The 25,408-nt window shown below is 43.1% G+C and overlaps 2 protein-coding genes and 2 long non-coding RNA genes across 6 annotated transcripts in view; 2 read left to right on the forward strand and 2 right to left on the reverse strand.

Moving 5' to 3' along the window:
- LOC137856459 (uncharacterized) overlaps positions 1–11,497 on the reverse strand; it is a 33,691-nt gene extending 22,194 nt beyond the window's left edge. For 2 of the 3 annotated variants that reach the window (XR_011096463.1, XR_011096462.1), the window contains exons 1-2: positions 11,364–11,497; positions 10,948–11,090 (exon numbers count right to left, since the gene is read on the reverse strand). This is a non-coding gene — a long non-coding RNA (uncharacterized lncRNA). Of the gene's footprint in view, positions 1–9,737; positions 10,857–10,947; positions 11,091–11,363 lie in introns of those variants that run through there. The other variant, XR_011096464.1, reaches the window with a different exon arrangement.
- On the reverse strand, positions 4,533–5,688 carry LOC137855284 (uncharacterized). Its single transcript, XR_011095671.1, has 2 exons — positions 5,388–5,688; positions 4,533–5,293 (listed from the first exon to the last, which is right to left on the reverse strand). It is a non-coding gene; the product is annotated as an uncharacterized lncRNA (long non-coding RNA).
- A 360-nt stretch (positions 11,498–11,857) lies between the features above and the next one.
- On the forward strand, positions 11,858–19,976 carry LOC137856456 (radial spoke head protein 6 homolog A-like). The gene is given in 8 exon segments (XM_068681858.1): positions 11,858–12,062; positions 12,183–12,544; positions 13,016–13,247; positions 14,889–15,635; positions 17,183–17,327; positions 18,133–18,250; positions 19,440–19,615; positions 19,618–19,976. Coding segments are annotated over 8 exon segments (1,929 nt in total). The 5' UTR covers positions 11,858–11,939; the 3' UTR covers positions 19,644–19,976.
- Positions 19,977–23,111: 3,135 nt separating this feature from the next.
- Positions 23,112–25,408, forward strand: part of LOC137856458 (centromere-associated protein E-like) — a 33,189-nt gene continuing 30,892 nt past the window's right edge. The window contains exons 1-4 of the mRNA XM_068681862.1: positions 23,112–23,249; positions 23,330–23,421; positions 24,183–24,272; positions 24,351–24,469. Coding sequence (XP_068537963.1) covers positions 23,194–23,249; positions 23,330–23,421; positions 24,183–24,272; positions 24,351–24,469 — 357 coding nt within the window. The 5' untranslated portion in view covers positions 23,112–23,193. The remainder of the gene's footprint in view (positions 23,250–23,329; positions 23,422–24,182; positions 24,273–24,350; positions 24,470–25,408) is intronic.

The raw sequence follows: 25,408 nt of genomic DNA on the forward strand, positions 1-25,408 counted from the left end.
AGGCTGGGAAATAAATGTGTCAACCCAGCAGAATCACATGCCAGAATTTCCTACGCTTTTGCCATTTAGAAGGAGCACGCTGCCACCTCAAAGGCAGCAGTGCCATCCTTCTTCTCAGAATGGAGATTGAAATGTGGCTTCCAAGACTGAGACACGCATATGATAAGACAAGACTTTAAAACCCCTGCTTTTTCCTTCAGGAGGAAAGTACAAGGGTGTTTGGAAATGGGTTGGTTTTGAAAGAAAGAAGCAGGTCTTCCAGAAGCGAGGGCTGCTACCTTGAGCAAACCTGGGGAATAACACAGGCAACAAATTATTTCAACCCTTTTCTTACTAGGGCCATTCTGAAAGCACTTCCATTTGGAATTAGGGGAAAGCACAGCAATGGATTAAGATGCCTTCTAATGAAGCTGAATTACTCATCACAACTATGTCAGATCCAGTCATATCAATACGAACCAAAACCACATCCATTACAAATTGCACAGGAGCATTTATTTAACAATCAGCTCAGTTTGATAAATCACCACTCACAGCATGCATATGGCTCACTGTCTGCTTTAAGGAATGATTCCGTACACGATTAACTTACCATTAGCTCCGAGCACCCAGAAGCCTTGGAGCTGACACACAGATGCTTTGGCCTCCCAAGCATGCTCTTCACGTGAGCTCCTTTCAAAAGCTGTCAGCAGGGAAAGCTCCTCCATATCACTGCCGTCCCACATGCCTTGAACGCTTCATGACCGGGAATCTACCCATTTCTCGTGCCAAATGACTCACATCAAGTTTGGGCTTGTTTTGCCTAAAGACCACGGCCCCAAATCCTAACAACGGCCACCAGTGATTCACATACCCAACAGGAACGGGGATTCAGGGCTTGTAGCAGAAAGCTGTATCTCAGGACACCAAGGGAACCGGCCTGCTTCAGGCAACAGCTCTTCTGCAAGGGCAACCGTGGGCTGCTGCAGGAAACCAGGGCAGCTCTTGCCTGGTGTCTACACAAGCTTGTCTGCAGAAATTAAATCATTCCACTGGCTTCCAGGAAAAATATACACATATATATCTTTAATTTCAGAAGTTCAGCGTGTCAACCAATGGAAATCTTTGCCTAACACAGAGGGGGTAACAATCTATTCCTCACATTACACTACAGTGCCTCTCAACAATTAGACTCGAAGATACTTGACACACGTTGACCCATCTAACCCAGAAGTCAATTCTTGCTACCATTGTGACCAAGTTCCACTCACCAAATTAAAGCTGGTCCACTTGAAATACTCAGACAAATGACAGAAGAAATGCATTTCAATATACAATCTCTTCTCCAGAGGTTATTAGAATATTTATGCTCTTGCTAAACGACACTAAAACTGTTCCTGCCGCAGTTAATCAGCACGATGCAAGAAATCCCCATATGCTAGAGCAGATGCCAAGCACAACAGCAGCTCTCGGCAGGAGGAGCTCCTGCCCTCTGTAAGACAGACACAGGCTGCTGATGCCATTTGCTCGCATATTGGCGACCAAACCCAGAGCCAGCACACCTGCCACCACAAGCCACAATTACCTAATGACAGAAGGGAGTTCCTTGATTTTGCACACTGAGCCATTTAAGAAATAAATATTTCTTGTAGCTCCCAGAGAGCTACACAGTTCCCAGTTGCTCTCTGTCTGAAGTTCAGAAGCACAACTCTGCAGAAATGTAACTGCCTTCTGCTGCAATTCCCCTTGTTGGGAAATACATACGTATAAAATAGGCAGTTCTTTGAAGGCCCCCTCCCCATAACGGGGTTTTTCTCTCCCCACTTTGTTTCTCACCTGTCTCCTAGCAGATGGCATTCAGATTATACGCCATAAATATGCAGCTCCCGTCATTTGAGGGAATCTTCTCTGCTCTTCCTAGGAGGCTGATTGAACAACTGTCCGCTGATGAGGCTTTTATAGCAGCAACATTGGCGACACATCCCATCAGCTGGCGAGCAAGTGCTCCTACTGATGCGCGTTATTTACAACAAAGCACAGAGCTTACAACATGCGTTTAGCTTTCCATTTGTTTTCAAATTACAGAACTCATTCAAACGTAGATGAATCACCACACACCTTTAAATCTAGGCCTGGAGTTCATCTGCAGAGCTCCACTACTTTCAGGAGACTCAAATCTTGCATAGCAATAAAGCCAGAGATTTGCTGCCCTCGATACAACTCTTCCACGTAAAGCAAATGGACAGTGCCCAACGTCATACAAACCCAAAGGCAGTGCAACAAAGTCATGGATGGGCAGCGTGGGCAAACATGCTAATTCACTACACATCCAGCCTTAATTCAAACAGCACGTCCAAGCTAAAATTCGTGACAAGCAAAACCGTTTCTCACTCAACTAATTCCTCTTATATTCATTGTTGAGTGTACTAACTGAAAATTGAGCACTTCAGACAAGCTGATCGGTGGTGGTTCAGGTTTGTATCATTTATTTACTCTGCATTGGTTGAAGTATTTTTCATTCTCTCCCCCAAAGATGTTAGCAGAAGAATCTTTCAGGAAGGAATTTAAAAGGCCCTTCTTGGAGATGAAAATTAAAAATCTTCATCAGCTCAAGGGTCAGATAAACAGAAACTAATGAACAGTTATTTAACATCATCAGAAGTGTCAGAGGCCTGAAGGGGCAGCGCTTCATTAAGACGCGTGCCCTGAGTCATCTCCCAGACTGGTGAATCAGATCCCAGGTTCCCTTCATCACCAAATACAGCCACAGAATGATGGGAACAGATCTGTTAGAAATATAGGAATGACACGGCATCTCCTGCTGTTAATTCAGATCAATTGCTCATTAAACATAATTAAAAGAGGCAGGAGGGAGGTTGTTAACTGATGTTTACATTAGGATTTAATAAAATAATGGAGATAAGCAGTTGGAGCACTTAAAAGAGTTTGAGACATTGTTTAATCAGAAAAGTTTATACATCTCAGGTGAAACGCATAAAATAACTAAGAACACTCATGTGTCCCTCTCATTCTTCACTCTCACATACCTAGAGGTTTAATAGATTTCAGTACTTGAATAATACAAGCCAGGCATGATGGACCCTTTATTATCTATTACAACAGATGAATTATGTTCTCCTGTCATTGAGCAATGGCTGCTCCTAAACCCAATTACCTCCCTTTACTGCCTGTTTACAGAAACACATCTATTACTAGAAGAAACTCGCAATCCTGGAAGTACATTGCACCGAAGTAGATAACTTGCTTCTACAAATGTTGTCTCCTATGCCAATTGCCCTTTCTTTAAATCCCAGAGCCAGAAGGAATCTAGCCAGCTGAAACTGAGGGAGCCTACACCTGAAATAACACAGCCAGAATAGGACTTTTCTTTCTACCGGTTAAACTCACCACATCTTTGCCTGTTAGAAGACCGTACATCTTTCTGGGCTAGATCTCAGAAACCTATCAAGAACGTCTGAGCATCCTCTCTTGCAGTGATCACTTGGGCAAAAGGCTCTGATTCAGGAAATCCAGCTCAGTAACGAAGCTACTGCAAGTCCAGCCTCTTCCAAGAGTGGCACCTCCACAAGTGAAATGAATTTTACCTTTAACTGCTAACTTTCAGCTGTGATGTCTTCTTTCTTCTGGCATATTATTAGCCAAATTTGTTTGCCTTCCCTAACAGGAAATCAACTCGCTGATTAGCAAGTGGTCCCACTGCTTCTTGGCACTTCTTAATCTTACCTGCTCATCCCAAAATGCTCTTGTTCCTTCACTTTCAAAATTAGAACAGGTAGAGAAAATTGGAAAGGAAGAAGATAGCAAGATAGCATCATTTACCATCAAAAGATCCAGACACACCACGAGAGATTTTCAAGTAGCAAAAGCTTGCAGAGTTTCATGGATCGCAATAAAACTGATCTGATTAAAACCAGCTGAGAACAGCCTTATAATTAGAGAAGTCTTCATTTACAAAGTCACTATGATGATTATTGATCCTCCTCACCACCTTTGGCCAAAAAAATTAAGTCTTTACTTTTACTTTTGGGGTTCAGATAAATGCAATACTTTCAAATCGTGACACGTTTAGAAGCGTGGGGGGGTTGTGCGTGTTTTGTTTTGGCCACAACGTGGTCTCCTCTTTGTGCCATAATGCTGGTGGCAATTTCTTTGCAACTAAACTAGCATGAAAACTGGCAAGGTATCGGAATTACTTTTGTGTTAACAGCAGAGCTGCTAAACACTAAAAAGCTCATATGGAGATTTTCTTTTTCCTCCTCACATATGGAAGACACACCTACACAGAGAGCTCTCAAACAAACAAAAACAAAAAAAAAAAGGGGAGAGGGAGTGAGTTAAAACTGGACCTGAATGTTCTGTGAGCTACCTCACAACTATCCAGGAGGTTTATTACTGCCTTTAATTATTCACAGTTAACAGTCTGGTCAATAAATTATTGAATAAATGGGAAGAGCAAAAGGTTGACTAAGAACACATGGGAAGAAGTGCTGAATTAATCATTCCACAGGGGTCAATACAGGGTCTTCACATCACTTACATAAAGTTCAAACTCTGGATAAGGGATTTGAGGAACTCTGGAATAAGATCTTTAAGATCTTAGGCTGAGGAAGCGTCCCTATTCTAGCAAGTACACCACTCACATAAATGGCAATGATACACACCAGACACTATTGCAATAACCACAGAAAGAAGAATGTTAACAAGATGTCTTTTAAGGCTCAGGGATGCAAAACTGAAGCCAAATGGTACATAATTAAACCTGGTAATTAGCTCAGAACCACACAGCCATAATATTCTTTTGAATACCAATAACATACACTGAGCAAACATTTTCATTTGAGTTTCACGTTTGTTTCAAAGCAGTAGTTAAACCTCAGAACAACACTGAGCAGTATTTATTGAATCTCCACCTAAAATGCTGATTACCATGAGTTGTCAAGGAGATTGGAAACGTAGCACAGGCAGGCATGTTAACCCTGCTAAATTTTTGTGTGTTGTAATTTATTTTCAATTTGTAAATGCGTTCCCTACTTTGAAAGTAAGAGATGTGGGCCTTTTTTCTTCTAAAACATGAAGAGTGATTCTTCTTGCTTCACCTCTGTATCTGTGCAAAAAGATTGTTATTTTTTAAATGTACAAACTCAGAACTTCTATAGAACATCATTAATGAAAAATGTGTAATGCTGATTGATGGAAGACAGGAATTCAAGCCATAGCTGTCTCAATGAGCTACAGAGAGCTTCAGTACTGAACTTCACAATGGAATTTGGCCCTCTGAATAAAGCGATGGTCACTTGAAGAAACAAAACACTGTCAGATTAACTGCTCACGTTTTGACCCAGATTCTTCAAAGAGAAGTCTCAAACTACTGTGAGTTACTGTGATACCTTGAGTTTTTGCTCCCCAGGTTTTCTTCTCACAGTTTCCGCATCCTGGGAAACTACTTCAGTAGTAGATCACTTGGAACCTCTTATAAGCCACTCATTGGCCTTGCTCTACAGCCGTGGTTTTCCTTTATAAAAGGTTAAAAAAATAATAATGAAATGCATGTTTTCAGTCTTAAGCAGAATAGATAGAAGAATTTTGCCCTGAACCAGCACCCCTCAGACAGACCCAGCTGCCCTTCTGAAGCAGCAGGGAATATGATCTGAGGGAGCTGAATTCAGCTCTTCCCCTGCCCAAGCTCTATCAAGGCTAAAATGAAGGGTACGTGCCCCCAGCAGCTGTTCTTTAGGAAATAAATCCTAACTATTCCTTTAGACAGTGAAGGAAAAAGTCGCTTTCTACTTCAGGAGAAGATCTGTAAGTTGTGAATGTGAAAAAGATAGCCATGACCCCTGGAAAAAAAATTAAAAAAGAGATAGCCATGACCCCTTTAAGTTCTGAGAAGGGTGATTAAAGCCTAATGAGATGCATCACTTATAGCATACCATGACAGAATTGCCATGTCATAGAGTTCAGCAATCCCTTGTTTGTAACATCCTTTTAATTCCCAAACATTTTATATTTACTGTGTGTATTAACTATAAAGATATAGAAAGAGTTCTCAATCTCACTCCAGACAGCTAAAATTAAAATGTTTCAGTCCTTAATTTTTACATACTTAAGGGATGCCCTCAGAGTTTCCTACAAGGACAATTTTTTCCCTTTTCATATTTTGACAGAGAAACGCAGATCAATATATGGTTAATATGTTCAAAGCATCTGGATTAAACATCACTGACAGCTACAGAACCAGTTCTGACCACCAGCATAAAAGAGGGAAGCAAATCTCAAATCCAGGTGAGCAAGATGCTGTTTACGAAGGTTATATAAATATCGTGCAGGTAAAACAGACTAATAGAATCTACTATCTAAATTCAAGGCATATTTTCTATGGAAAACTTATTTATATGTAAAATAAGACGGAAACCATTGTATCAGAAACGTGGTGATATTAGGAAACGTTACAGATGTATAATACAGTGAAACAAACCTCAGAGACACTTTGTAGGTACTCCCGTTGCCTTCTCCTAAATATAGTCTTTTGATTGCTGCTGCAAGTTTTTGCCTTGTTTTTGTCATGTTTTTCACAGAAAAAAAAAAAGTGAAAATGCAGTGAAAATAGAAGCAATATCCAAAGTAATAAAAAAGAAAAAAAAATAGCAAAGAAGAAGAAAATATTTTTCCAGTGAACGTGCTTATTGCCAGAATAAGTTAATAAAGGTAGTAAGATGTAGAACTCACAGGAAATTCTACGTCTCTGGAAGAAGAAAATGGGACAGTTATCTACAACAATACAAACTGAACCTAGGTGGCCAATTTGCAGTGAAAGAATAGTTGAACTTCTAGAAATTATTTCCAGAGAAAATGACTGATCTCATGGTATTTCATAAAGTAACAATGATACAGCCGGATTTCTCCTTAGTGGAAAACATCACGGAGGGAACTTTATAGACGTGCTTCCTCATTATGCTTTGAGTTATATTTCAAATAGAGATCACAGCTGCAGTATGAACTCAGCAGACAAATTAAAAACGCTATTTCTGAGCTTGCTGCTATCATCAAACAAATCAATTATTGCACATCACGCAGTCAAAATGGCAAAATACAGGGCAACTTGCTTGGACATTGCTAAAAAAATACGGACTGAAAAGTTGTATTTTTGAATAAAAAAGTAATATGCCTAAGCTTTTCAAATACTTCCTCATGCTCATGGGCTTGATCCAAAGCTTGCCACTTCAGTAATGCTGATTTTATGACAAGACTACAATATAAAGATGGATTTTTGAGCATCTGCTAACATGGCAAGCTTCTCCTGTAAGGAGTTTGTGTGAACATTTTTACACATGTACGTAGCCCTAGTGAACCACCTTTTGCACATCATTAAGTTCCTCAGAACCTCCTGGACATTTCCAGAGTCCATAACGGGAACAATGCCATCCACACTCCTGCAGGATTTTGATGTTAGACTATTTTATAAGTATTTGACAAATAGCACAGTATATATTTACCTAGTCCTTTTCCTAGTCATTTGAAAGGGCAAAATGCCAGGCCCAGCTCTCCATTTCTTCATTTTTTGTAAAATACTGCTGAATCACTATGCCCTGATTTACACTGCTGCTGCAGACTAGAGGGTTTACCACAGTCGGGAAAAAAATTATCAAATCCATTCTACAGTGAGAAGTGCTACAACACACAGCCGGGGAACAGCAAAATAGGAGCTGACGGAAACGTATAATCCTTTCAAAGCGACTGCAGTTATTCTCATGCTGAAGCTGAGCAAAACTACCGCATGTAATCATTATCAATTCAATGCAGTACCTAATACAAGAGTTCATTTTATCACTTTCAGAAATACAGGTGGGGTTTTTTTGTTTGTTTTTACAAACCTAAAAAGTGAGCCTCCTTTTTGTTTACTATAAATTGTTGCTCCGTTTTTATGACTTTAGCTTTCTCTTAATCTAATACCAACAGAAACAAAATGCCCAAGAATTTCTCTATTGAACACAACCTCCCCTCCTCTTCATCCCACCACCACCCCAGGAGAACTTCACTGGCTTCTGTCTCCTTGCTGTGCTCCTGAAGATCGCTCAAGGCTGTGAGAGGCAGAGCAGAATGGGGTCTTGCCCCCACACACACCACACCACTCCTGCACAGTCACACCTGGAGCAAGTAAAGACATTAGATTCTGACCACCAAATTTGCCCATTTTCTTCAACAGCACAACCACGAGGATCTGTGGGGCTCAACGCAACAGAGTTGATGAGAAATAGTTCAGGAACACAGTGAAGAAGAGTTAGACTTGAAGGCAAGGCCCTGCTCCAGCCAGCCGCTTGGACTTCTCCACCTAACAGCCTACAGAAGCACGGAAGAGAAGCTGAGCTGGCCCTGCATGGCTCCAGAACAGGCCCACTTGATCTTACTGCAGCTGTAACGTACCAGCAAGGACCAACATTTTCTTCATCTCACCCTCGCAATTATCACTCCACACAGCCTGTGAAGCCTGCAGCAGCTGCGATCTAATTGACTTGTAAGAAACAGACAAGTTCTGAGCACCAGGACAAAGCATCTCGGCTGACACTGCTTAAACCCAGGATGTACTTAAACAAGCTCAACGGCTAACGTCCTTTTTGCCAGAAAACCATGCTTTCTCCTCATAAATAACAGCAAAACCCACAGCTCTGTGATGGTACTGAAAGACAGGAAACGACATGCCAAAATCAATGAAAATTCTGATAAAGTTGAGATACAGCACTTAGAAAGCACTAATCGTAGCGTCCACTGCAAACTGCAAGTTTTAGTCAGTCTCACAGCTCCCCAAAAGAGAGAAATGCCATTACCTCCAGGAACAGAAATCAGGCACAAAGACGTTACAACCCACTACCTGAAAAACTTCCACGTCCTGCATTTTTCACACCAAAAATCCTCATCAGGTCGCTATCATAACAAGAGCTTTGTTAACAACACAGGTTTAGCACTCAGATTACCAAGCGATAGAAGATTTTCTCCCACCTTGAAATTTCGCTGCCTTACATCACCACAATCACAGCCACGTATAATTAAATGCATTTATTCAGCATTTTCCTGTAAGTCAGGGTGATTTTCTGAACTCAGGGGATGCAAAATACAGAATTCACACCTCTGGATGCAAAGTCATGCTCAGCCTTAACCATGGCAACTCTCCCCTTCAAATCAGGACTAAAATCTGTTCATCCACACAAACCGGGTTATGGGAGTCAAGTGCTGATGAAATGACAAAGGACATCATCTTACTTTCACTAAGTCCATAATAAAGCTCCCACCAACTGCAGCAAGAGCAAAAACCAGCATCAGATTTCTACAAATGATTATTATTCTCTGCAAAGCGCCTTCCACATTTCCCATCAGACCCCTCCAGAAGGAGGATGGTCTCTCAGCTTCCTAATAACATTGCCTCATGGAAAAGCACCTCTGACTGCCAGCACTCATTTAGCTTAGGGTTTAAAAACAAACAAACAAAAAAACAAAACAAAAAATAGAATAAAAGATAGACTTTACATAGTTAAAGCCACTTGTGTATTTAATTGAGTATAAATTTGTGTGAAACTGCTTTGGAACTGAGGAGAAATTAACATTGCTAGCTTCTGAACAGAGAAAAAACATAAGAAGTAGTTTTGTAGTTCACAGTCTTTTCATACCTTTTTTCTTGAAGTCTTTCAGTTGCATGCAGATTGACCATAAGTACATGTACTTAATTCATAAACATACATTAAAGGAGAAGGTAAAGTTCATCTTTACATGCTCAGGGGCACTTCAGCCTAAAACATGATTTGCAACCTAAAAATTGACTAATTAGGCCTTCCTCTCGACCGAGCTGACAGACAGCACACCTGGCAGCTGCTTGCAGGAATATTTTCTGCACAGAAAGCATTGGCACCCAGCTCCTAAGACAAGGGCAAAAGGCAGAGAAACTTGCCTTGCCCACTGCACAGGAACCACCTCAGTGGTTACAGCTGCTACTTACCAGTCTGATGGTGAAAGCATGCTTCTTCACACATGTGGGACCTGCAACTGGGCTTTTTAATTCAATGATTGCCTTCACATTAACACAGCACAGAAGGATTCCCATGTGAAATGGGAAGCTCTATTCAGATTCCCCTACCAGTGCAAGCACATTCAAAATTCAGCAATGAAACTACCACAGTGCAACAAACGTTCAGTTCTACATGTGGCATTTTATATGTCACCTCTGGATCTGCGACTGGAAGTCAGCAGACACCAAGATTTCAGTTTAAAAAGTGCTGTTGAAAAAATGTCTTGAATTCATAGTACGAGAGAGACCATTGCATCTGCTGTGGTCAGGTATCAACACAAGCCATTAGCACATCTCCCTTGGAAAGAGAAAACATTAGGAAATACTTTAGTTACTCTTCAGCTAATTAACACATCCTACTGATGGTGTTTGCCACAGTGAAATTCTGCAGTATTACTGTATGTATTCAGTTGCTCTTCTTCTTTATTGGTAAGAGCTCATGACACCACGTTGATAAAACATCCTTCTGCACTGAGGTACTCTCTGCCCTGAGCCCCTCGTACATTTAATAATCTCTATAATAGCAAAGGCACAGAGTAACACTATAGCAAATTACACATGCTCTTCATTTTCTCTTTCTTTGCTAACAGAGATTGTAAAGATAAAGCACTTGACTTTTCTTGAGCAGGTGCCTCACAAGACATTACACAAATAATGATAATTGTATACATTTTAGAGAAATTAATTACTAAACAACAAATCAAGGTTTTCCTCCAAATAAGAACTACAGATAGCACATAAAAAGCAATTCACAAGTACTGTCGCGCCCTCTGCAGTTGATGTGTAAGCTCTGCAAATACATCTGCAAAATGAGGAACTTGGGCAAATGCCTTGCCAATACCAGGAAGTCAAAACCTCTCCGTGTTGAAGAATTAACATTTTCATGACCTTACCTTAACTTTTGGCATCACAGGGGTGTTGTACAGGAACTCTCAAATTCTCCTTTTGCCCATGAAAGGATGTGGAAAGCTGTTTTGTTGTTGCTGCTCTTCAGAGTCAGGTTCCTCTGTGGTACTTCTGGCATTCCCTCTTGGAACTGGAAAGCAATTTGCGAGGCCTCGTCAGAATTCGTTCTTTCTGGTTACTTCTAAGAAGCACCCAAAATAAACTGTACTTATAAAAAGTTCTGTTAATTCATCCGTTGATCACAGATTAAGCATATTTTACCAGTCAAACAGCTGCGGTATTTGGTTTTATAATGTGAACAGGGCATTTTGTAGAGATGCGTACAGCATCGATTTCTTCCCTCGGATACCCTGGCACGGTATTGTTTTTCACGTCAAAATTTTACAAAACATTTGACACTTACTCTAGGGCCGGCCAGCTTTAAATGTCTGTTCAAATGTGCTAGCCTAAGGGCTTAAGAAAAAAACAGCTATTTGTTTTACAGCCTCCTCATCAAATACTAGGTATGTGTTTAGTCAACTAGTAAGAGATCTTTACTGACTAGGCCATAAGCAATTAAGAAGAAGAGGTGAGCCTGATCACAAGCAACGCAGGAGACGATTTATATGAGAAACTTTCTGCCATACGGTGAAGCTTTTAAACTTTAACTTCAACCACCTGTTGTAGTCGGTAGCGCTGCAGCACGACACCTGAGGGAGCTGCCACAGCATCCCCCACTGCGCTACCACACGGCTGTCAAGCACATCTCGAGGAAACAGCCATCAGGCTCTTCCCCTGTACCGCTGAACCTCGTCCTGGGCATTTTGACACTTGGCTACAGGGGGGAAGCGGGGACGCCCCTCACGCTGCCCCCTCGCAGCCCACCCGTGATGGCGGAGCCCAGGGGCGCGGCGCCAAATGGCGGCGGGGTCCGGCCCTGCCGCCGGGCACACCCCTTCCGGGCCCCGCGGCCCTGGCAACGGGCAACGGCGGCCGCTTCATGGACGCCACGGCCGAGCCTCCCGAGGAGCCCGGAGAGAGCCCCGGGCAGCCCCAGGACGACCCCGAGCGGTCTCCTCCTGAGGAGTCAGAAGCGGGAGCAGGTTCCCGGGAACGCCAGGAGGTGGGGTGGGGGCTGTGAAGGAGGGTCTCGCCCTCAGTACCCTGCTGAGAGCCCTGCTGACGGGACAGTGCTGGCCGGGCACCCTATAAATTGCTGACCCTAACTCGGTATCGCCCACAGGGGATGGAACAAGCCTCTCCTGAGCACCAGGTGCCAGAAGGGTTCAGCCAGCTGTATGCAGAGGGACAGGACTCGCAGGAGGCGAGCCAAGGCGCGGATCAGTCGCAAGCACTGGGATTTGACCCTTGCCAAACACAGGAGCCAAGAAGTGCCCGTCAGACATACGGAGTAGGACAGGAGCCTTACCAAGCCTATGAGGATGGGCACGGCCCCTATCAGCCACACGAGCCCGGTTACGGGCTCTATCAGCCAGGATACAGCCCGTACGATGATCCAGTACCAGATCCCGAAGCCCGAATGCTGGCAATGCAGAATGCAAAAGCCTACTTGCTGACGAGCAGCACGACGTCTGGCCTCAACTTGTAAGTCTGCCAAAGAGACAAAAAGGAAAGGGCAGGATGAGAGTGGTGGTGACAGGGTAGAGGGCTATGCTGTCAGGGACGGCAGAGTATAGAAAAGCAGAACATGTTATAAATGCAGCGTTTAATCGCTATGCTATAATTGTGTGTCCGGCCCCTTTCAATCCAAATTCCAAAGGGAATTTATGGTGTTCAAAGAGCCTTCGATTAGATTAAGGCCAGGCTTGAACTCTGCGTTAGCTCCTTGGTCAGATGTGGGGTAAACGAAAAATGGAAGACGAGGCTACTCTTGATAATATTGCAAAGAGGCTTGTTTCAAGTCTAATTTCCCAAAATGCTGCATGATCCCTTTGCATCTAACTGTTCCGATTTCTTTGACGCCCAGGTGATTACCTTGTACTTTTGATATTAAAAACAATATTCTAAGACTTCCGTAATAGTAGGTTAGTAATAATACTTATATTCATATGACAGATACGATCATCTTGCTAATACGCTAACAAAGATCCTGGATGAACAGCCCACAGATGTGGTTGACATAATTGAGAATATCAGCAAGGATGTGAAGTGGGCTCAATTTCGGAAAAAAATGGATACTCTTCGAGATGAACCTGCAATGCCTCCAACGTTTGAATCTGCAGAAAGGAGTAAAAGTTTGTTCCTCAAGTCATATGAAGAAGGAGATGAAGAACTAGACGAAAACGTAGTGAGTTATTATCAGGCACCAATAGATATCAAATATACTGGAGAGATGGGTGGCAGGTGGCAGGAAGGCAGAAGAGAAAAGGTGGAAGTGGTGGTCTCCCTCATAATATTGCCTCTCGTGATCGCATGAAATGGTTACAGCCGCAGTAGCATGTACCCTCTTCACAGTTCAGTTGGTCCCGTGTCAAGTTGTGAAGAAAACACAGCTGGTTACTTAGTTTGGAATTTAGTTGCTGCAGTAAGTCTCGTATCCCAAGCTTTTAAAAGCATAGATGTTGTGGAGATGATAAATAGAAAGGAAAGTTTACAGTATCTCTCATACGCTTGTTCAACCTGGAATATGCCACCCAAATTCTTTTCTTTATCTAAACCTGATATTTCTTTATCTAAAGTAATCATAATTCTGGATACTTCTTTCAGAATATTGTGCACAACTGCTACGGTAAGATAGAGAATATGGTGTTCCTTCCAGCTCCAGCTGCAGTTCCAGTCCTTCCTTCTCCAACTAGAAAAAAATAATATATGCTTACAAGAAGAAAAAACTATTAGAATCAAAAAGCCATTTCATTAAACAGGGAAATTTTCAGTATTCAGTTGGTTATATATGGAAGTATTTGTACCCAAAGAAAAATTAAGAGAATTCTTGTAAAAACTACGGGAAACAAAAGATAATAAGACGTTGATTTTCATATCAAGTTACCAGGATATATTCAAATGAATTGCCATCATAGAATATAAATCCTAACGATAGAAAATACATTATTGCATCTTTTCCATAGACTGTTACTAATTTTACAGTAACAGTCTACAGTATGTGATGGTAAAAAATGGACAAAAGTGGGATGTTTCAGAAGGGAATTTTTCATACTTGTATCTACCTTGCTTTGACGTAATAAACCTGAAAGAGCCAGGGATATTCCATGGGAAACCAACACTACTTCTTCCCAATTCCCTACTCTGTTGTGCAGGATGTTTTAATCCCCTACAGCCATGAAATGAGAGACTGGTCATAAAGCGAATGGAAACACGTAATAAAATCCTCATTCCCAGCATAGTCTTGCCCCTCTTGAATCCAGCTGGGGTGTTACTAGTGACTTCAGTCAGGGGACAGTATTTCATACCAACTCTAACCGATTCCATCTTAAATAATGAAGGGAGCTTTATGCAAAGTATCCAAAAGAACAACATTCATTGCAGAGAAATATTGTTGCCCTGGTGTCTAAATGTATAAAATCTATTTCTGCTTTCCCCATGTGCATCTGCCACAAACACGAGGCAATGCAGCAGCACTGTTTCCAGGCATCAAGGCCTCTTATACAGAAAAGGTGTGCTAGCACTGAAGTCCTTTGCAGATCCCTCATGAGAATTCTTTCTGTACTTTGCAGTAATTAAAAAGTGAATTTGAAAATTGAGATCTTGTATTCTAAAAGCTGCACTTCATCTGTGTTCTCTTCTTTATCCTTACAATGTCATTTTTAATTTTTCTAAATGATAGTGGGAGATGTAAATGAATGTCAGCAGAGCTTTTTGAGAGAGCGCGCTATAGGAAAGTGAAGTATGACTTTCAGTAGATAAATTGTTCAATCTTTCAAATAGATCATTTTATTATTACTCAGCTCTAACTCACAATTTTCTTTCCTAGGGAGAGACTCCTCTACCTAATGTGATGGAAACAGCCTTTTATTTTGAGCAGGCTGGAATTGGCTTGAGCAAAGATGAATACTATCACATATTTCTTGCCCTTAAAAAACTCGTTAGTGCCCAGCCAATCCAGACATGTCACTTCTGGGGCAAAATTTTGGGCCTGGAGATGAACTATATTATAGCTGAAGTACAGTTCCAGGAGGGAGTAGAGGAGGAGGAAACAGAGGAGGAAGAAGAAGTTCCTGAAGAAGGAGAGAAAGGGCTGGGTGAAGATGAAGACGAGGAGAAAGAAAAAGATGAGCCACCAAAGTCTACCTACAAGCCCCCACCTGTCATCCCAAAAGAAGAAAACGGAACTGGGGCTAACAAATACATCTACTTTGTTTGTAATGAGCCTGGCAAACCCTGGGTGAAGTTGCCTCCAGTGACACCAGCACAGATTGTCTGTGCCAGGCAAATCAAGAAGTTCTTCACTGGTAGGCTGGATGCCCCTGTTGTGAGCTTCCCTCCTTTCCCTGGAAATGAGGCCAACTACCTGCGTGCACAGATAGCTCGCATCTCAGCAGGAACCCACGTCTGTCCCAATGGATTTTACCAGTTTGCGGAGGAAGAAGATGAAGATGAGGAAGGGGGAGGAGGAAGAGATGCATGTGAAGAAAACCCGGATTTCCAGCCTCTTTCTGTGGCTGAAATGGTGGAGTCTCTCTCCACGTGGGTACACTATGTGCCGAGTATTTTAAAGCAGGTAGGTCCTCCCGTAGGCCACACTGACCTCAGAGGCCATTCTCCCGGTAGTGCTTCAGAATGTAAATGAAACCCCTCACCCACCCATTTGTACTATTCACCAGAAACAGGACTGGACTGAAAAGATTTTCTACAGAAAATGTATTAGAAACGTTCTATCATATATAAATGTGTTGCACATATTTAAATATGAGAAAGTTCCTAAATATACGCGTGTTTCATGATTTTTTCCATCTTCAGGTGCAAACCTTTCTATAGATAATCATGTAGGATTAGGCCTTGATAGATAATTATTTCTGGCAGTCTTCTACATTGGGTTACCTCTCCTGAAATCCTCGCTTGACAGAAATATTTTTAATTCTGTTTTCTTGGATAGGATGCTAAATTTCAGATAGCTTCAGATAGCTTTCAGATGCTAAACAAAACTTAATTGGTGTTTTCTTCTGGTTTACCTTCCGTTGCTTGCTTTCTGCTGTGAAACATGCAAACAAAAAAGCTTCAAAACTTAAAACCAAAACATTGTAAATACAATTGTAGCATAAAATATTTATTATATCAGGTTAGTGCTGGAAAGAGGTTTTACTAATGCAGTCATCTTTCCTGGATACCAACTTAAGAATGGTCGTGTAAAATAAGAGCAAGTGCTAGGAACTAAAGTTTAATTTTATTGCCAGCAAAGCAATAGTTCTAAAAGTAAAATCTGTTACCATTAGAATTTTAAGAACATTTTGTAATGTTCCTCTGACTGGTAGCTAAAAAACAAGGCAGACTTTAAAAGGAATTAAGTCTTTAAAGTCTGTAAGTGTTCATCTCTCAGCTTGAAATAACTGGCAATCCAGCAAGGATACAAACCCAACAGACAACAGGCAAGGATTGAACTAAATTCCTGTCTTCTGTTCACTGTAAACATAAAGATAATTTGGCATAAAAACATGGGATGCTGTGGTCTTTCTCGTGCCTTCTGTGTTCTGTAATTGTTGAACTGAAATACAGAGTACAAGGTAAGACTTCTCACGTGCATTGTTTAGACTTGGGCCCAGGTGCACAGGGACAGGATGTTCTGTCTGTCTTCTGTGCATATTCACAGCCTGTGCCTGACAAGGAAGGGACAGGGAATGCTAGCATGTTTGTGCCCAATGAAGGCCAGCAACAAGTTACTGTCTCTTCACAAGATGAATATTGAAATATATGTTTGCTTAATGATATGATCCCAGCCAATAAGTGTCATCATGGATAAGTATCAGCATGGATAAGTATCAGCATGGATTGGTTGTACTTAAGTGAAAACTACAAAATAGCTGAAAGCTGATCAGAGAGCCATGGGGTCATTCTGCAATAGTAAGCAGGGATAAGGAATGAATGAGGGATAAAGAGAGCACTCTGCCAAGAGGATACGTACAGCTCTCTGTCAACAACATTCCAATTCTGGAATACATCTTTTTTTCTTTTTCCCCCACTTGCGCTTGTGTGTGAACCAATTGTTTTAACTGGCTTGCATTTCTTCACTGATTGTTGCGTGTATTTATTATTCTGCCTTACTGATTCTAGGGTCGTTGTGTTTGGATTAACCCTTCACAAAAATCAGAGGAAGAAGAAGAGGAAGGTGAAGAGGAGGAAGAGAAAGAGGAGGAGCCAGATGAACTACAGCAAGAAATAGGACCTCCCCTTCTCACTCCACTGTCTGAAGATGAAGGTACTCCTCATGGAGTATGATTTTTGATAGAGCCACTGGGATTGTTGGCATTTAGGTAGTAAATATTTGAAGTTACAGGCCTCTGACGCTTCACAGAACAATGTAGTTTGCCATGGTAGGGTAACCACATTCTTTTACAAAATTAATCAAATGTGAAATGGTTAACAGAATCGACCTTAAAACTGAAATGATTGAGTTTACTAGTTACACTCCTGCTGAGAATAAAGGGAAAAAATATTCAGATATGTCAGGCTACTGCAAGTTCCAGACAGCTCACCCCTGAAATACATTCAGCTATTTTTCCATCACCTTTATAGGCAGAAGAAAAGCATGCACACAAAAATAAATATATATTCACACATGCATAGATAGACAAATAAGAATTTATATCCTCTAGCACATACTGCAGCAACTCCTAGAGATATGGAAACCTAAATACTAGACTGTAGCCATAGCAAATTATTTTTCTACTCCCCATTCTTTGATCAGGGTGAAATACGTATGTAATTTATCCCTCAGTGATAAACAATCCTTGACAAAAGAAACAGCAGCGAGCACTACTGCATTTCAAGAACATGATCCTTTCTGTATGGGACTGTTGGCATCCATGTGATACTGCCCCTGCATCCAAACCACCTGTCTGAACACAATGTCTACATTTATTGCTTGTGACTTAGTTCTTCTAACATGCATCTTAATATAAGCGTTGCCTGAGTTCTGTGAAAGCCTTGTAGCTCAGTCCTCAATATTTTGTAGTGGCTTGTAAGTCAATTTATTCATGTAGCGTGTGTTTGGCTGCCTGCAGGAATTCAAAACATCCCTGCTTGGACAGCTCAGCCTTCTACAAACCTGATCCCTCAATATGCTGTTGCAATCCTTCAGTCGCACCGATGGCCTGGAGCATATGCCTTTGCATCTGGCACGTGAGTAGCCAGTTGACATGGTTACAACACAGACTATACGCTGAACACAGACATGCCCAATGAAGTCAAATTTGGTTTCTTATTAATTTATTGACTGAATTGTAACTATTTCTGGGACTGATAGAGAAAGCCACTTAAGAGTGCAAAGCATCAGTATGTGTTCAAGACTGGAAATGAAGAATCTTTGGAAATGCTATCAGAAAACTGATGCATGTACATGTCCGGTTAGTGCCTGGCCACAGTCCTGGATTTAAAACCTGTATTCTTGGGTCTGTGGTGCTTTTTACAAATGAGCTTACTTCTTTTGTTCTAATTTTCAGTTGTTTCTGTTAGGCACAGTACAGTCACTACCACTAGAAGCTTTAAATGGGCACTGGAGTGGGTGTCGGGAATGGATTTATGTTACTAAGGTGAAGTTGGAGTCATACTGCAATATCGCACAGTGACAGAGTGTAGCATTCATCCTTTTTGCACTTGGCGATTTTTAAGTGGAAGGTATGCAAGCATAGAATGGTTTGGGTTAGAAGGGACCTACGGATCCTCCAGTTCCACCCCCACTGCCATAGGCACCTCCCTCTAGACCAGGTTGCCCAGGTAGACGAGCCTGGCCTTGAACACTTCTAGAAATGGGGCATCCACAGCTTCTGCGGACAATCTGTTCTGGTGCCTCAGCACCCTCAAAGAATTTCTTCCTCATATCTAGTCTATATCTACCCTCTTTCCACTTTAAAAGCATTACCTCTTATTCTGTTGCTACATGCCCTTAGAAAAAGTCTCTCCTCGTCTTTGTTTTAAGACCCCTTTTAAGTACTGAAAAGCTTTGATACTTCAGGACTGAAAACTTTCAGCTTGAGGTTTCCTTGGAGCCTTCTCTTCCCCAGGCTGAACATCCCCAGCTCTCTCTGCCTGTCTTCACAGGAGAGCTGCTCCAGCCCTCTGATCGTTTTCATGGCCCTTCTCTGGACCTACACTAACAGCTCCACATCGTTCTTGTGCTGGGGGCCCCAGAGCTGGACACAGTGAATCCAACAGCTAGAAAGAGATGTGTTCCTTTAAACAGTGTTACAGGGAGCTTGCACTCTATTTGCACAGCAGAGTAAGGAGCCCTGAGAGGATCTGCACTGATCGCTATTTTGTTGCAGGCAGATGGTGTGAACTTTTCACCGTTTTTTTTTTTTTTTCCCCTCAGGAAGTTTAATAATATCTACTTTGGCTGGGGTCACAAATACAGCCCAGAAAACCATACACCTGCACTGCCTGAGCCAGTGCAAAAAGAATACCCCGACGGGCCGGAGATCACCGAGGCCACAGACCCGACGGCGGAAGAGGAGCTGGCTTTCAAGGCTAAAAAGGAGAAAGCCAGAGCTAAGAAGAGGAAGACGAGGAAGAATGAGTAAGTGATGAAGAGGAAGACACGATTAAGATATAGGAAACACAAATACTTTAAAAGATTAAATATTTATAGGGTTTTAATAAATGGATCCTAAATGAGTTGATCTTCAGTGTAAGCGAAAGATGCTTATTTGGGGGGTTTCTGTAGGCTTCTTGCAGCTGCCTCTCCCAAACAGATGAATAGTGTTTTAATAAATAGAGCATAAACAAGCTCACCTTAAATGTGAGTTTTAGATGCCTTATTTTGAGGGGTTCTGTAGTCTCCTTGGAGCTGCCTCTCCCAAAAAGATGAATAGTGTTTTAATAAATGGAGCGTAAACAAGATCAACTTAAATGTGAGTTTCAGATGCCTTATTTTGGGGGTTTCTGTAGGCTCCTTGCAGCTGCCTGTCCCCAAAAGCTTGTTATATATGGCGTGGTAATTCGTGTCGAGAAAATGGTTGATATTAATAAAGAAGGGGGAGATTTGGGAATGTGGCCATGGGGGTTGGAAAACCCCGTGACTGAGATAACATTTGACTCTTAAGGATGAGGCCATAAGGAATATAAAAGAGTTTAGAAGGAACAAAGGAGGGTGATTCAGGAGATTCCATGCAGTCTCCAGGTTCTCTTGTTCTCCAGCCATTGAGGCATGGAAGTTTCTGGGTGTTTGCTGCTGTTGTTACGTTCAAAGTTGTTTGACCGATTAAAAGTTGTTTTGAAAAGAACTGCTGTGTGGTGAAGGGTATAAGAGGGGAAACTGCCCTCAAGATAAAAAAGGCAACACGATGAAGTTATGTCATCAATAAAGAAGCAGGAAGAAGTGAAGAGGAACAGGCTGGCAGAATGGAGTCCAGGACTGGAACAGGCCCTTTGATTGCCTCATGAAGATCGGTTCGGCCAAACTCAGCAAACTGCTCAGAGAAGCTCGTACAGAAAGTCACTGGAAACAGGCGCACCGGAGCTGGAGAGAAGCTGGAGCTGAGAGAAGCGGAGCCGTGCACACAGCTGCCCCTCGCTGGTAAGCAGTTGCACATTATGGGGAATCATACGTCCTTAGTAACAGAGACTGTCCTGGTAACCTTACAGCTTATTCTCCTAATTAACAATCAGACAGTTTATGAGCCTGAAATATGGGACCAAACTGAGGTCAAGGTGTGGGACTCTGCAACAAAAACCAACAAGGTTGCAGTGGGTTGCAGTCGGCTGAATATGAGCCAGCAGTGTGCTCAGGTGGCCAAGAAGGCCAACGGCATCCTGGCTTGTATCAGAAACAGTGTGACCAGCAGGGCTAGGGAGGTGATCGTCCCCCTGTACTCGGCTCTGGTGAGGCCGCACCTCAAGTACTGTGTTCAGTTTTGGGCCCCTCGCTACAAGAAGGACATCGAGGTGCTTGAGAGGGTCCAGAGAAGGACAACGAAGCTGGTGAGGGGCCTGGAGAACAAGTCCTACGAGGAGTGGCTGAGGGAGCTGGGCTTGTTCAGCCTGGAGAAAAGGAGGCTCAGGGGCGACCTTATCGCTCTCTACAGATACCTTAAAGGAGGCTGTAGCGAGGTGGGGGTTGGCCTGTTCTCTCACGTGCCTGGTGACAGGACGAGGGGGAATGGGCTAAAGTTGTGCCAGGGGAGTTTTAGGTTAGATGTTAGGAAGAATTTCTTTACTGAAAGGGTTGTGAGGCATTGGAACAGGCTGCCCAGGGAGGTGGTGGAGTCACCATCCCTGGAAGTCTTTAAAAGACGTTTAGATGTAGAGCTTAGGGATATGGTTTAGTGGGGACTGTTAGTGTTAGGTTAGAGGTTGGACTCGATGATCTTGAGGTCTGTTCTAACCTAGAAATTCTGTGATTCTGTGGCATTGCTCGGCACCTGGCAAGCAGTCTCTGAGGCCTTAAAGAGCCGTGTGGGACCACAGTCAGACACGTGTGGTTTGCCAGACAGTGAGGGAGCTGCGGGCTCCTTCACTGATCCTTCTGCTGCGCCATTGGCCCCTCTGCTGCCACAGCCATCGAAGGCCTTTGCTGTTCCACCCCCTGCAAACCTACAACCTGAACGTGCCTTTTGACCCAGGCCTATTGGCGTTGAAAAGGAGATGGATAGGCTTTTCTTGGATCCGGGAAGAATGGGATACAAAAGGCCCGAAGAATGGAAAACGGAGACTGTTATGGAACTTAAAGAATTGTTTGTTACCTATCCTGATTGTACGTATGTATAGGCATACTCGGGTTAGTATGTAAAGCAATGCTCTGTTAGAAATCGCTCAGGATTCAAATTAGGATTAAATAAAAATAGGATTTATTGAAAGAATATAAAAGAATAGAGGTAAGCAAACAGCGCTGGGTGCACCGGGAGTCTCCGCTCCACCAGGACGCACACCAGTTACATCAAGCAGCTGATTTCTATGCTCCTAGACTAACACATATTCCTTACTACTTCTAACAAAAACAGATTATTATAATTAGCTTCTGGGGTCCAGTCCCTCCCACTGGAGCATGCACATCAGTCTCCTCTGGGGGTCTCTAGGGGTCTTTCATGCTGAAGGCTCGTAGTGTTCCTCTCCAAGTTTTTTTTCTTTGTACTCCTTTGGCACCGTCCCAAGTTTATAGAACATTTTCTGCAGGTCTTGTCTCCCAGCCATCCTTCAGCTTCTTTTTTCTTCTTCTTAATCTCTTCGCCACCTGGCCAGATACCAGAGGTTTGCATAGCATCCCATAACAGTCACTAGTTGTTATCAGTTGTTCTGAAACCTCCAGACATCAAAGACTTCATACAAACACAAATAGCTTTCTTATTGACACTTCACCAGTAATTAAAACATTCTTCCCCAGCCATTCACAGGGACAGTCACACCTAGAGCAGTGTTAAGTTAATCTGGAAGAAGACAGAAAAATGGCTGTAACTGTTAGAAATAGAAGTCCGGAATAACAAAAGCAAACAGGTTCATAAATTTGAGGAGTATTTTCTGAAGACTTGATAAATTGACTAGAATGAGGGGGAGACTGGGACACACTGCGTCTGTGGTTCAGGAATTAAATTGCCAGTGCAGGGCCCAGAGTCAGACAGGACTGTTCTTTATGGACACGAATTGTTAACACATTCCTCACAGTTACCTATCCTGATTGTACGTATGTATAGGCAGACTCGGGTTATTATGTAAAGCAATGCCTTTTATTTAATATTTATTTATTTAATATTTGGAATGTTTGATGTTCGTGTGTGCGTGTTGGTGGAGCACAGTTCAGAGTTGAGACTTGATTTATAACCGAGCTTAAACGAGCCCAACTTCAATGTGAGTTTCAGATGCCTCATTTCTGGGGGTTCTGTGGGCTCTTTGGAGCCGCCCCGTCCCTCAGCCCCGTCCCTCAGCCCCGTCCCTCAGCCCCGTCCCTCAGCCCCGTCCCTCAGCCCCGTCCCTCCCCTCAGCCCCGCCCCCGCCCCCGGCAGCAGCGGCGCGGGCCAATAAGAGGCGGCCTCGGGCCCCGTTCGAACCCGGCGGCGGGTCCGAGGGGCTCCTGAGGCGGCTCCTGAGGCGGCTCCTGAGGCGGCTCCTGAGGCGGCTCCTGAGGCGTCGCGGGGATGGCTGACGAAGGGGCCGTTACCGTCTGCGTGCGGCTGCGGCCGCTGCTCGCCAGGTGAGGGCGAGGGCGAGGGGCTGGGCGGCGTGGGGGTGCGGGTGGAGCTGGTGAGCTTAGCGGGGGGCTTTGTCTCGTAGGGAGAGCGCTCTGGGGGACGAGGCGGCGCCTCACTGGAGGAGCGAGGGGAACACGGTCTCAGAAGTGAGCGGTGCCCGAGCCTTCAGCTACGGTGAGTGTGTGGGAAGGAGCAGCTGGGGCTGCCGCGGGCCTGCGGGATGTGCGGCTGCAATGCGTCCTGGCACTGCTGCCCGTGGCTCGTGTTGCTGTGCCCGGGCTCGTCATGCTTCGGGTGTGGTGTTTGTGTGGCAGTGCTGACCAGGAATTCTCCTTGGGGAACCAACGTCCTGCTCTCGGTGCCTGTTCCTGTGCTGGGCTGCACTGCGGGGTGTTTTTGAGCTGGGCGCTGTTGATCTGGAAGCGAGGTGGCAGATGCCCTCTGTAGTGCTCCCATCTCAGTGACAAGTGGCTGCGCTGAGCCCAGAGCCTTGGGATGAGCCCAGAGCCTTGGGATGAGCCCAGAGCCTTGGGACGTGCACGTGAGATCCTTTTGCTTTCAGCATCTTCCTGCTGCTCCACCGTACTGCCTCCAGACACGATTTTTCCAAGGCTTGTCAGGCTTACAGTCCTGATACATAGATCAGCCTTAACCATTATTAGGGTTAAATGGGACGACTCCATCTGTCATTCTTAGTTTCTTTGAGGCTCTGTTGTCTTTGCATCATCACTTTTGGTGTTGGGTTTAATCTTTTCTTCCTGAAGGCTGGCACAGTAGTGACACAACTGTGTTTTATGTTTAAATCATCCTGTAAAGACTCTGTCCATGATACAATACTTGAAGTCAGCATTGCTGAATAAGATGACGGCTTGTTTCTGATTTGCAGTGCAATGTTCTTATGTGCTTTCTTTTCTTTTTTTTTTTTTTTTCTTAAGATCGTGTCTTTCACTCAAGTGACAACACACAGCAATTGTACGAAGGTGTAGCTGTTCCAATTATACAATCAGCCGTGCAAGGATACAACGGTAGGTCGTACAATTGTGTTTTAATCCTATTTGTAATGCAGTTTGGAAATAGTCGGTAAGACTTAATCATCTTCCTAGGCACCATCTTTGCTTATGGACAGACCTCCTCAGGGAAGACATACACCATGATGGGGAACGAAGATTGTGTAGGCGTTATTCCTAAGGCAGTCCAACATGTCTTCAAACTTATTTGTGAGGTGAGTAACTCCATGAAATGGAGGTGACTGAAAGGACTAGCAATATTTTTGAATGTTAAAGGACAACTAATTCTAGCATTAAGGAGTTTGTGAAGAAAAGAAACAGTTTATATTGGAGGATATGTTGCACTCACTTTGCTAAGCTTGCAGAGATGCCATTGGTTTTAAAAAGTAAAAAAAGAAAGTGAAATAGTTGGAATCTAATCAGTAACAAAACAGTTGCTTTTAAGCTTGCCAATATACTATGCTTGAATTACAAGCTTAGGCAAGGTGATGTGCAGCTTTCTTCTTTGTTTTTCTATTTTAAAACTGAGCTTCAAAATACTAACAATATTAATGACTTTTTTTTTTTTAAGCGGGAAGAATATTGAACTTACTTGAGGCTTTCAAAAGAATCGTGAGCCAGACTGGTCAATGCTAATAGTTTGGGAGTTGCCTGGGAATCTAGGTATAACATGGGATAAGCCTGCTAGAAAGGATTCACTGGGTCTGCACCCAGGACATAGGACACTGGCTGCCTAAGCATAGGACACTGAAGCCCTCTGTGCTGGGGAATGGACTAGCAGATTGATGTGAGCATATCAGGAGCAGTATGTAAGGCACTGACTTCAGGTGACAAAGCTGCTCCTTATGGCTTTTGGGTAGTTTGAGTCCACTAGAGACGGCTGTCATTAACCCTGGACTTTGAATGTACAAGGCTGTTGGTTCTTCTGAGAAGGTGAAGTGGCTGTGCTATGTCTGGTTCTTGTCCGGCTGTCATCTGTATGGACGTGCATGAGATCCAGCTGGATTGATATTGCATAGCATATCATCAGATAGCCAAATATGTATTGTGTCCTCACTGTTAAGTTGTGAAGGCTTCTGTGCAACTCATTGCACCACCCAGAGGTGGTCTGCAAAGGTATTTAAAGCCAAGTAATTAAAAAAAAATAAAAGTAA

The sequence above is a fragment of the Anas acuta genome, chromosome 4 (assembly GCF_963932015.1).
Source record: "Anas acuta chromosome 4, bAnaAcu1.1, whole genome shotgun sequence".
Lineage (NCBI taxonomy): Eukaryota > Metazoa > Chordata > Aves > Anseriformes > Anatidae > Anas > Anas acuta.